At 38.5% G+C, this 12,500-nt stretch overlaps 2 protein-coding genes across 5 annotated transcripts in view; one reads left to right on the top strand and one right to left on the bottom strand.

Annotated features, from left to right (window-relative positions):
• Positions 1 to 9,965, bottom strand: part of LOC137999561 (DCN1-like protein 4) — an 11,026-nt gene extending 1,061 nt beyond the window's left edge. The window contains exons 1-8 of one of the 4 annotated variants that reach the window (XM_068845366.1): positions 9,653 to 9,965; positions 6,838 to 6,955; positions 5,689 to 5,774; positions 5,446 to 5,522; positions 2,880 to 2,971; positions 1,689 to 1,797; positions 632 to 736; positions 1 to 76 (exon numbers count right to left, since the gene is read on the bottom strand). The exon at positions 1 to 76 is cut by the window's left edge and continues 27 nt beyond it. In XM_068845366.1, the coding sequence (XP_068701467.1) occupies positions 1 to 76; positions 632 to 736; positions 1,689 to 1,797; positions 2,880 to 2,971; positions 5,446 to 5,522; positions 5,689 to 5,774; positions 6,838 to 6,955; positions 9,653 to 9,842 (853 nt within the window). In that variant the 5' untranslated portion in view covers positions 9,843 to 9,965. Of the gene's footprint in view, positions 77 to 631; positions 737 to 1,688; positions 1,798 to 2,879; positions 2,972 to 5,445; positions 5,523 to 5,688; positions 5,775 to 6,837; positions 6,956 to 9,187; positions 9,285 to 9,652 lie in introns of those variants that run through there. The other 3 variants (XM_068845365.1, XM_068845369.1, XM_068845367.1) reach the window with 3 other exon arrangements.
• A 297-nt stretch (positions 9,966 to 10,262) lies between these two features.
• The window catches only part of LOC137999565 (sister chromatid cohesion protein PDS5 homolog A-like), a 73,083-nt gene continuing 70,845 nt past the window's right edge, over positions 10,263 to 12,500 (top strand). The window contains exon 1 of the mRNA XM_068845373.1: positions 10,263 to 10,556. Coding sequence (XP_068701474.1) covers positions 10,458 to 10,556 — 99 coding nt within the window. The 5' untranslated portion in view covers positions 10,263 to 10,457. The remainder of the gene's footprint in view (positions 10,557 to 12,500) is intronic.

Below are 12,500 nucleotides of genomic sequence, written 5' to 3'. Positions count from 1 at the left end.
GGTCAGCATTGATGGATCGACTGAATTCTAACACATTGCACCACTGATCTCTATTCAACACTTTGTACTTGGAATTCTGTAGAGGATAAAAATGTTATTGCCTGATTTTGTAGCAAGCTTAAGGCAAGCTGACATTGTTTTTACAGAGATTATTCATTTTGAAGGGAACCAAGCAAAAACTTTGTTGATGCACATTACCCTTCAAATTACTAGCTTGTTTTGAATTTTATGGGCTATGTCGGTTTCATAATCAATTCAATCCCCTGCAAGATTACCCTTCTCCACCTTACCGCCAGTGATTATCCCATTGACTCCCGGAGGTTCCCCATTGATGAGTAAAACCATATGGTCGGTTTAGGCTGGTTTAGGGGTGAGAGGGGGTTAAGGGTTAAAGATTTTACTCGACTGGCTAATGCCAAACGAGTTAACTCGCCGACTGGGGGCCCTTAAGGTGTGAACAAGGGTTAACGCCCCCCCCGCTGGAAACATGTACAGCGTATAAGCTTTGCTAGATAACCAATTGAAATTTTTTGTCACCATTTGACAAGAACAATCCAAGATAAGACAATAATCATTATTATAGTGTTATAGTATTATAGTACCCGTATTTATGTATAAAGCCCTTCATTACCTGTAAAAAGTCTAAGAAATTGTCAAGAAGTGACCATGAACCATCAAGCAAAAGGTGCATCATTGTTACAGCTGTTTCCTTATCTAAAGTTCGTTGGTCAGGATTCTGTTTCAAAGAAAATAATAATAAAATTATAATTCACTGTTCTATTGCATCTTGGTGTTATCATTCAACAAAAAATAACAAAAATATTGACACGAAAAACTCTCACACTTATAAGTTTAAAAAGTGAACAGAAGGAAGCCTCAATGAATGTTACAGTCTACAATCTTTGCAGTCTGTTAATAAATATTATTATAAGCATTCCACAGTACAGCCAGAGTTTGTGAGATCTAGTCAGCTGTTGAGCATACAAATGGCAGCAGATTTGTGTGCATTGTTACAGTCTTGTGTAGTTCTTGAGCAAACCTTGGGAGTTCTTGTGTGTTTTTGTGAGTCACTTTTGCACAATGATTAATGTATATATGCAGGAGTTTAGCTTAAACTATGAGTGCCCTGACTCCTGAATGGGTTGCTGAACTTTCAAAGCATGGTGAGGGTGCCACACTGGAAGCACCTTACATTAAAGCAAGGAAGCTGGTTCATTATCATTGGGCAATAAACGAGACTTTAGAACCGCAAAATCCTAATTCTTGGCTACAGTAGTATTAATATTATTGTGTCTGAGAGCAGTGTGGGTGCAAATGATGCTACCCGGGGCACAGATAAACAATGCTCGCTCTAAAAATAGCTTCATTATTGATAGACGATATACAAAACCACATACAAAACAAAACTTGGAAGCTCTTCGATCTCCAAAGCTATGAGAGACCTTTCTGGGCAAAAAAATTGTAGACTGAATTGCTGATACCAGTTGGTCAAAATCTCCTCAGCCAATCACAAGTTGACCTGCAAATGTATTTTCATCCTGTGCACTTGTCATTTGGCACCCTTAACAAAAGTTTTACAGAGGCCAAACAATTATTATTCCTTGACTGCATAATTATTATTATTGATCATAGGACTTAGTTTTCAGTCATTGACAGCTACTGTACTGTTAGTTGGTGACAATACTTACTCTACAAAAGTCAAATGCATAACGGTAAATCTTTTTAAAAGTCACACTATCGCTTGTTAAGGACTTCAAGCCACTTAGTCTTGCTTTGAGCTTTGGAGTCGAGTCACAACTAGAGAGGTAAAAAAAATGTCATCACTAACTCTTTTATAATTAGCGTAAGTGGTGAGGACACTAAAGGAGTGTCCACTTAAGAAGTGTCCATCAGAGAGCTGAGAGAAAAGTAGTAAGCTGTTACAAAGGAAGCCTCACAACAATCCAGACTTGAATGGGAGTTAAACCCATGACCACGCGATTGCTCTACCGCTTGGCTTATCAAGCAATCTGGGATCTGTCCTGTGCAAGGTGAATGAATTATATTGAAATGTACGAAAGACATTAATATGTAATCTGATTTCCACTGCCACGATTATTCTCGCTCCAAGTCATCACAATCACAGTTCAAAATTATTACCGTAAACACCCGCAGATAACCCACACCCATTTTCAAAAAATCGTCGCTAGAAATCAGGGGTGTGGCTTATCTGTGGGAACACTTGAAAAAGGCTGCTTCAGGTGTCCAATTTTCCATCTTTGCGTCCGATCTAATACCTGGTTTCTGTTTTTTTGTTTTTTTCTAATGCCTGGTTACTAAGATAAGAAAGTTCCACCTCAAGTTCTTGTTGTAAGGCAAGATCTATGGAAAAACTGTTTTGCATGAAGACATTTCTGTCAACAAAATTACTAGAAAAAGATCAATCAAAGGGGACATAGTTTTTCAGTGAGTGATTAAAGTGCTAAAATTGTGGGTAAGAGATTGAAGTACTTTCTGCTTCAATGTTAATAGTGAGTTTACCTTCGATAAACAGTGGATGAAGAGGACTTCTGAAGACTCAACTTTGGATTTCTTTTGAAACAATTTTTTTTCCAAAATTCAGGGTGCGGTTTATCTGTGGGTGCAGCTTATCTGCGGGTGTTTACGATACGTCACTTATGAATTTCACAATAGTTTATAATATTCATCGTTTCTTTATTATACATTAATGGTAGCCTTAACACATTGACCCCTGGGGGCATCCTACGGTACTCGAGCTGTCAATGGGTTAAACAGATCGCAGTAACATGCAGGGATCCTTTCACAGTCTTTAAGAGAAACAGAAGCCATTAAAGCCTTAAAAACTGCTTTACTAAATTATTTTTAAGGCAAATTCTTACTCTATTGATAGCATTCCTTTGCTCCATTCATTAAAAGTGAAAAACCCCATGGTCTCTGCCTGCAGTTTCCATGCTAAGACAAGCATCACAGTCTGTGGGGTTAAGAAAGAGGAAAGTACATGTATTAACAGTATGTATCCAGGGTCCGAAATTGTGCCTTCCTGGTCGCCAATGCGCCTAAAAATTTAGTACTGGCGACGAGAATTTCACAACTGGTTGCCAGTGGGCGACTGACCGTTAAAGTGGTACTATGATCAAAAAATCATTTCCATTTTTTTCTTCAGATTTTGAAAGCGTGTTCGCTTAACACCTAACTGGCAAAATTTTGAGCTTTGAGTTTTATCCAAAGGCTGTTTATTTTGAGTGTAAGTTTTGGATTTCATGGTCCGCCATTACTCACATTCAAAACTGGCCGATTGGACCTCAGAGGGTTGGATCTAGAGAAAATGACGTCATTTACTCACTAGCTTAAAATTTCAGCGTGTAAACGCAATTTATTATATATGCAAAACACGGGTTGAAAAGTCTGAAAGGCCGAAGCTCCCGTGCTGCATATCAATTAGGCCGCGTACACACGCATTGCATTCTTAAACTAGTGAGTGTTTGACGTCATTTTCTCCTCGACCCAGCTCTCTCAAGATTTTAAAGTTAGTAATGGTGAACCAATAAATAAGAAATTTCCAGCTAAAATAAACAGGTGTCTTTTTAAAATCAGAACTTAAAACTTGGGTGAGTTAGTGTTTAGTTAACATAGTTTTGAAATCCAAAGGAAAAACAAAATTTTTTTTTGGTCATAGTACCACTTTAAGTTCAGAGCCGTTTGCCAACAGGTGTCTCACTTTTTATCCTGCCGATATTTTTGAAATAAAAATGAAAGAAGTTTTTCTGTTAACTCCCTCCATAACATCACAAGCCGCCACGTTTTTTAGCGGTTTCTCATAAAATATGCATTGCGGACGCAAAAACAACGACTCAGAAAAGAGATTCAAGGGACTGGTGCAAGGGATGTAGCACGGTAACAATATGGCGGTTTGTGTGCGACAGAATGTGACTGGTGTTTCCATGGCTGAAATTTTCAACAACCTAAGGGGCAGACAGATTTCTTTATTACATTCAAGGTCGGATGCATTTTCTCTCCAAAATGTCCGCTTTCAAAAGCGAAAATAATGCTTGACACACAAGAGCGAGCGGCCGTTGCTTTCTGGTATCCATAAAGAAGTTCAAAACCTGCATTTTCAAGCAAAAAGTTTGGGCGACCACAATTTGCCATCTGGCGCCTGAAAATGTTTATCTAGTTGCCAGTTTGTGCCCATATTACGGGGTCCGAAATTAACTTTTTTATATGGGCGACAACTGGCGACTGGATAAAAATTTTCAGTTGCCAGATGGCAAATTGTGGTCGCCAAAAATTTTCTCCTGAAAATGCACATTTTGAACTTCTTTATGGAGACTAGAAAGCAACGACCGTGCGGTCTTGTGTATGTCTCAAGCATTATTTTTTGCTTTCGAAAGCGGACATTTTGGAGAGAAAATGTACCTGACCTGGAACGTAATGAAGACGTCCATCTGCCCATTTGTTGAAAATTTCAGCCACGGAAACACCAGTCACGTTCTGTCGCACACGAACCGCCATGTATTACTGTGCTACATTCCTTGCACCAGTCCCTCAAATCTCTCGCAGTTTTTTTGCCCGTATTTTATGAGAAACCGCAAAAAAACGTGCCAGCTTGCGACGTTATGGAGACCTATGGAGGTAGTTAACGGGAAAACTCCTTTTATTCTTATTTCAAAAACATTGGCAGGATAAAAAGTAAGACACTTGTTGGCAAACGGCTCTGAACTTAATAGTAGGCCGCCCACTGGCGACCAACTGTGAAATTCTGGCCGCCAGTACTCAATTTTTAGTCGCATTGGCGACCAGGAAGACGCAATTTCGGACCCTGTATAAAAAAGTTAATTTTGGACCCTGGTATCCCTGCCTCATTGTCAGTGGCAACATCCATTAACTTCATTTTCTGTACCATAGTTCTTTCTTAGCAATATTGTTTATAACTTCGCTGCCTGTAAAATCATCACCTGCTCATGGCTGTGACTCTACTTTATTGTTCAGGTCAGCTTCTGTACTTAGTACCGGTAGCACTCAACATCATCCATATTACGTTGCTTTCCACCTTCCAATGAGTGTGACGTTACATGGTACATGTATGTTTGTGCTCTATTTCTGTATTTCCAGGCATCTTCAACTGAGAGATTTCAGAGCATCAAGTCATCAGACTCTAGCTGTGACCAGGTTTTGCAAGGCCTACCCCTCTTATATTAACATATTAATTAAAATTATTATAATAAATTATTATACTATAGGTAAATCATGTGTTTGTTGCTGTTGAAATGTCTGTTTAAGAGACAATTTTTTTTCTGAACATGACCATGCCTCTGAAATTATTTCAATACAGTAGCGAAAACCCACAGTTCTATCAAGTTCATAAACCAAATAGAACACAAGGTTCTCCTGCAAGATACTGTGTCTGAAATTCTCGCTTAATCAAAAAACCTCTTATTTCCTTACATCTTCTGGATCTACACCCAAATCTTTGCAGAGCTTTTCCATTCCCTCAGGACCAATAGTATCTGGTTCGTCCTGGCCTAAGATTGAACAAAGGCAAGGTCAGTTACACTACAAAACACTTTGCTTCTTAAAACAATAAAAGAACACTCTGTCAATTTTAAACTGAACCATTAAGTTTTGAGATAATGGCCATGATGATAACAGCGACAATGATAAATATGATTCGAATATAGAACGCCATACCTGCATAGTGATCAAACCATGCCCTACATCTCCTAAATGAAAATGGTTTTCCTAATTCATCTGTTTGAGACTGAGACTTGATGCTGCTAATATAAATGAACATGACAAAATACTATTAACCTGTTTTGCTCAAAAATGATGATGTGGATGATGATGATGATGATGATGATGATGATGACGATGACGATGATTTTGGAGAAGTGCTCCAGGGGCTATAGTAATGTCTGAAATTCTGTTCCTTCTCTGCAGGTTGTGGGGTGAGTCGAGACAAAAATTTGGTTTTAACAAAACAAGTGTATGAAGGTACTGTAAATTTAGGACCCACTGACTCCCGGGAGTGAAACTTATCTGATTTTCATCTGTCTAATTCCAGACGATTTTACTTATCAACTGGGAGCCTCCTGGGGTGCATGAGTTACAGTATGAATGGGTTAACCAAATGAATTTAGAACAGATTTGAAAGCTGAAAAACATCAGCACACAAGATCTTTCCCAAGATGGCTAATTCACCTTAATCAACAGTCTCATTTGATAAAACCAAACTTTTGTGTTTCAATTCCTACTGATGCGGTGTACCATAGTTTTTTTTAGAAACTAACAGTATGCCCATCATCCAAGTCAAGCCAAGGCAGATATTTTACATTGAAAGAAAAAATTGTGCATGATCTACCCGTCCCTTGTAGCACATATGCCTGACAGTGGTTTAACTGGAGAGTAGATGGAGTAGAGGGCTGGGGATAGTTGTCCCACTTTTCTCCTACGGTGTTGATTTCTCCTAAAACTCTCTCCTCTCCCGCCTCGCACTTCTGTGATCCACACCAAAACCTAGCGCCCACTCTTTAAAATGTACTCTGTGGCCGCTACATGAATGCGTGGCACAACTGTTAAATTTAGGCTTAAAATACCCTCCTTTGACCTAATTATTGGCCAGTGTTATATCTTACTAGCTAATGACAATAAATCTAATTGGGGAGCTTGGTATTTTTAATGCTTTTGATAATATAATAATAAAGTAAGCAGAAAAGATGAAAACAGCCACGGCGCGCGCGTGCACGGCCCTAATGAACCCTGCAGAAGGAAACACAAGAAACCCCAAGGTTGAACAGATATTTTTCAAATTTTTACTGGAACCACTTTTTTTGTAATCACCTAGCCAAGCATTCATCCTTTTGTTTTTTTAGCTTGGTTTCCTCTCTTGCAGCTGCCTTTCTTTTCCTCTTCGGTGGCATTTCTGTTGATTGATCTGTTTCTGAACTTGAACTTCTAACTGAAACATGAAAATAAACAATATCAAAGGCTCAACATTGAACTTTGCTAAGCACTTTAAACATATGTGACAAATCATAATGAAATATTTATTATTTTATATTTTACCAAGGAAGGTATTTAAGACCTTCAATGAGTTAGTCACTAGTGAGCTATACAACAATAACTTCTTCCATTTCCTTGGCAAGAAGGAACAACAATAAAAATGCACAAGGACAAGAAAAACAATGAGCTCCATTTGTCTCAAAGGAATACAACATTGTACATTTCTAATATTTCTAATGACTCAGTTGTTTTTTATAGTGCTCACACACTGGAAGGTGGATGGTGGAATCAACTTTATGACGACTAGCATGAAAAGTTCCCAAGAGTGACACTTACAGATTTTACTCTGTCTAACGCCAGACGATTTTACTCGTCAATGGGGAACCCCACAGGAGTGAAAGGGTTAACAACAGCTAGATTCACTCAAAAACTATGTCCCCATTAACCCTTTCACTCCCAAGAGTGACACTTATAGATTTTACTGTGTCTAACGCCAGACGATTTTACTCGTCAATGGGGAACCCCACGGGAGTGAAAGGGTTAAAGAAGCCCCTGTGACCAAAAAATCAATCTTATTTTTCTTTGGATTTCAAAACTATGTTAACTAAACACGAAGCGACCATAGTTTTGAGCCTTGATTTCACAATGACACCTGTTTATTTTAACTGGAATTTTCGTATTTAACCCATTGACTCCCACGGCTTCCCGGGAGGCAAAGTCTTGCCGGTTTACGCCGGTTTGGATGTCAAAGGGTTAATGGTCGACCATTTCTAACTTTAAATTCTTGAGAGAGCTGGATTGAGGAGAAAATGATGTCAAAGGCTCATTAGTTTAAAAATGCAATGCATGTGTATGCCGCAAAATTAATATGCAGCACGGGAGTTTTGGACTTTCAGACTTTTAAACTGGCGTTTTGCATATATAATAAGCTGCATTCACACACTGAAAATTTAAGCTAGTGAGCCTTTGACGTCACTTTTCCCTGGATGCACCCCTCAGAGGTCCAATCGGTCAGCTTTGAGGCTGGGTGATGGCGGACTGTGAAATCCAAAACTTACACGCAAAGTAAACGGTCTTTGGATAAAAATCAAAGTTCAAAATTTTGCCAGTTAAATGTTAAACAAACACACTTTCAAAATCTGAAGAAAAAAAGGAAGCGATTTTATCACATGGGCACTTTAACCCTCCAATTTGTCCCTCATGGGTTCTCCACTGATGAGGCAGTTGAGTAATGTAGTAAAGTCTTTATGTGTTAAGAAGCAAAGGGTTAAAGGGACTAGGTTTTTGAGTGGACTACCAGTAACATGTAGATGTTGTTAGCCATTTTGCCCCAACAGAGTTTCTCCAGTGATAAGTAAAATCATCTGGTGTTGGACAGAGTACAATCTACAAGAGTCACACTTGAAAGGCAATGGGCTCATACACACTTTCTCCTGTAGAAGCTAAACTAAATTGGCTCTAAAAGTCTTAAAAGATAGTCAAATGCAAAATTGCAAGAAGCAGCATCTCACCATATGTACCTCCTTAAACAGCAATTTTTATCAAGTCACGATAGCTAATTGGTGACACAGAGATTTGCCTCTTGGTTGAGGCAGAACACTGGTACCAGATAAGAAAGTCCGCACACACGTTAGATATTCAATTTCAATCGTGTCACTTCGTTTTTCCACCACATACGAGCATCACAGAAGATAACAATTCAACACAACATATTTATCCAAAGTACAGTAACAATGTATCTTTTTCTGAGCCATCACTTTAGAAGGAAAGAAAACAATTTGGAGATAACAATCACAATCAAATTCGTCAAAATCACAGAGATATGTGAAGAACGAAGAAAAAAAAAATCTAAATGACCAAAAATAATGAAAAAAAGACAATACGAATCGCTGCTGGTGCTGTCCATTTTCCTGTTCGACTTTTTTCCTCAAGAAGGGGTAAATGTGGGCTTAAAGTGAGAGCTTAAAAACAAGTAGCGAGGGTTACTGATAACAATCGTAAGGGCAGCGATGCCGGAAACGCCGATGGGGTCAAGGTTGGAACACAAGTTAGCATGCCTTGGAAGAACATGGCTATTTTTGAGGCTGCAACTTATTTACGGAATGTAAGACCATCTTATGGACGAGACCAACTCACGAAAATCTAGTTACATAAAGAAGCTATGAATTTGGGACAATGAAGTAAATACCTCAAAAAGAACATGTAAAAACACCAAAAAAAGCACTTCGCAGATGCTCCTTCCTTCAATATGAAGCGACTTCCCCGGTAGACTATGTAACCACGTCGTATCTGTTGTTTGTGCACGTGCTGTGGCCTCGATATCGTGTCCGTTGACAAACACGATTTGCCTTCACAATAAATTTGTATTTATATATATTTTAAAATTAATTTCTTAGGTGTGACAATTAAAAATATATTTTATCTTTTTATTGTGCAAGAGTCCTTTACAACCCAGTGTCAAGACGCGAGAGAATAGCCTTCGTAGAAACAGTGTTCGTTGTTTCAGTTTCGGCTCGCTCTTCTCAAAATCAATAAATGGGTTTCGTTTTTGAAGCAGCTGTGGTGATGCGTCGCGTTGGTGAGGAAATGAAACACAGAAATGGGTTTATCAACTGGGTTGATATGGTAAATTGACCAGTGCAACTAAGTGTACCTTCTTCTGTACTTTCCACTGAAATCGATATTTCTTCGACGTCTTCTCGGGTCCCCGAAGATGAACAAGGCTGATCATCAATTTCCTCATCAGCTCTTTTCATCAATAGCCCCCCAATTCGGTGGAAAATGTGAGCGCAAAATTTAGTCTCATTGATAAAAGTCAAGGCACCGAGGAACAAAAAGCACATCAGTGTGACATGTCCATTTTTCTCGCAAAGTCTTCCGATCTTTTGCTTCCATCTCGAACCAACATCAAATTATGTTCTTATAATTGATAATAATTAACAGATGAAATTATCCTACGTAAAATTTAATTAACTTGAACCAGATCATTCTTTTATTAGCAACTCGTCACGTGACCTCTTTTTCAACACCTCCATCAAATTAATTTTCCAGAAATTAAAAAAAAAAGTTTAAAATATGTTATCAGACCGGTTTTAACCCATCTTTCAAACAGAGTTTGTTACGGAAGAAAGAAGTTATAAGTATCTACCAACGTTTCAACAACTTTATACAAGACTCTTTCATAACCTCGACTTCCGGATTCAAAGCCCGCGGGCAATAACAAAGTTGTCAGTGACTTGGGTATTATGGGCTGTTCGCGCCAATTGGTTGAAGTGTTCGATTGAAAGAGAGAATGTGTCGAGAAAATAATATTGTTGCGCCAGGGAATCCATATTTTCCCCTTAACTGAGCAGTCTTAGCTGTAAATTTGACAAGAATAATCATCATTCTACGTGGACGTATTTTTTGTACAGTTTTATGGGTTTCAAGTGACGGTGAAGGTAAACGAGTCTTTTTAAATGCCTCGCGGTGAGTCAGGCGCTTCTCCAAAGAAGCGAGCGGCTGCTACTGATCTGCATGAAAGACTGAGCAAAGATGAGCTTATAAAACGACTTAAGGTGAGTGTGTGCATTCTTGTCAGAGGAAAAAGTGCGAGGGAAGTGTACCTGCTTGGTGAATGGAAAGGAAAATTCACTGTCAGGGGATAAGATCTGCTCTGTGTTTACATTAATTCGAAGCTTCTGGCTCTACAGTTCGATGAAACGAATAGAAGTTGTGTAAGTAAGCTTAGAATTTATCTGACACCTGTCGCACTATATGACAATATGTCTCGCAATATGTCAATTTAGTGGTTAGTTCACAGGTTAAAAGAGATTTTTCTGTAGAATGTACGCCATACTCTCCATCTGACGGAAGTCGTACAGTTAGGCTAGAAAATCACTTGTAAAAAAAGACCTCAATCAAGAACACAGTGTTTTGGTAATTGATGGACTCTCCTTTTAATCAAAGTTAAACTCCTTTTAATCAGAGTTACTTATATAAGTGGCTGGGTCAGAAAGATCTGACCCGTTACAGAAGCCATCATTTATTCTTAATGAGCCAGTCAACATGCACTGTACAATTTATTTTTAACACTGGTCCGGCCTAGGCCTGTCAACTGTACTTGTGGTGAACTCTCACTGGACTGTTATTGTTTTTGTGTGCATTGTTGACTGCTCAGTAGCTGGCTGCTGTTTAAGTTACTTAATGATAATAAGAAATAAAATATTTGTAGTGTGGTGTACATCGCCATTTAACTAAACTCGGACAAGTAACTCCATTCATTGCTATAATGTGCACTTAAATTTGTTTACAACAATGTTATATATAAATAAAATGGTACAATAATTTTACTTCCACTGAGGAGAGATTTACATTGTAATTTCACATCCTGTAGTAGTTTACCTGTAATATGATGGATCATGTTGTGATACATACGTAACATTACTGTTGGTCTTAAAATAACTGAGGAGAAAGTGCTGCCTTTGTAATTTCATCTGCAAATGGTAATAGACATTCAAGTCTACTCGGATAGAGACTATAAACCATAGGACATGTTTTACAAATATCTTCCATGTTCATAACTTCCCTGTGGGACGTTAAAGAAATCACACTATTCAAGAAGAGTAGGGGATGAAGTTCTCAGTGTTGTGGCTGTCCTTTGTGAGTGTGTTCTTTCCAAAAGACGTGGTTGACCTGGCAGTGAAAAAAAAAAGGCTTGTGGTGTATGAGCCCACCTAAGCAGAAACAGCTGTATATCAAAAGATACTTTGCCAAGTGCTGGAACATGTAGATGTAGATATAGATGTAGATGTGGATGTGTATTCATGTTACTGTTGCAGCAGAATCGTGCGTGACATTTCTTTTTGTGTGACGTTTTATTGTATTGCGGTGGTCTAGACCTAGCTGGGTCCCGGATGACCACGCGAGTTGTGACACTGTGGTGAATCGTTTCCGCTGAAGGTTTTAGTAAGACAGTTAAATTAAGGTTTCTCTACGGTTTACGGTATCAAGGACTCTATTGTTTACAGATTAAGGATTCTATAAGGTGTTGCAAGGGTATAAGGACACAGATTTTTCGTTACTGCATTATCGCATCATATCATCGTATAACCGCTTCGCTCATCGCTTCTGAATCAGCTATTTGTAAAGGAAATCAGTGGTAGCAATCAAGACTGCGTGTAAATGAATTTCTGTGGATCCTTCGAATAAACTGAGTTGTTGTTTGTATGTTATATGGCTCGTCGTAAGGTCTTAGTGTAGCCGCTCCGCTGCTACAGTTATGCAGTCTTTGTAAAGTTAAAGTACTCTGATGGAAATAAATACTATATACAGCTCATGTTTTTGATTTACAGTTTGATAGTAGTAATCAAAAAATTTATAATCTGTGATACAAATATTACTGTAAAAATGGCCATTACTAACAATGAAACAGCGAAACACTGAAACAGTGAAACAAATCACCAAAACACCATGTATGACCCCACCATACATTGAATACTAACTGTCAAAGGTTGGATTTG

This window comes from Montipora foliosa, chromosome 4 (assembly GCF_036669935.1).
Source record: "Montipora foliosa isolate CH-2021 chromosome 4, ASM3666993v2, whole genome shotgun sequence".
Taxonomy (NCBI): Eukaryota; Metazoa; Cnidaria; class Anthozoa; order Scleractinia; family Acroporidae; genus Montipora; species Montipora foliosa.
This window is presented reverse-complemented; position numbering and strand designations above follow the sequence as displayed.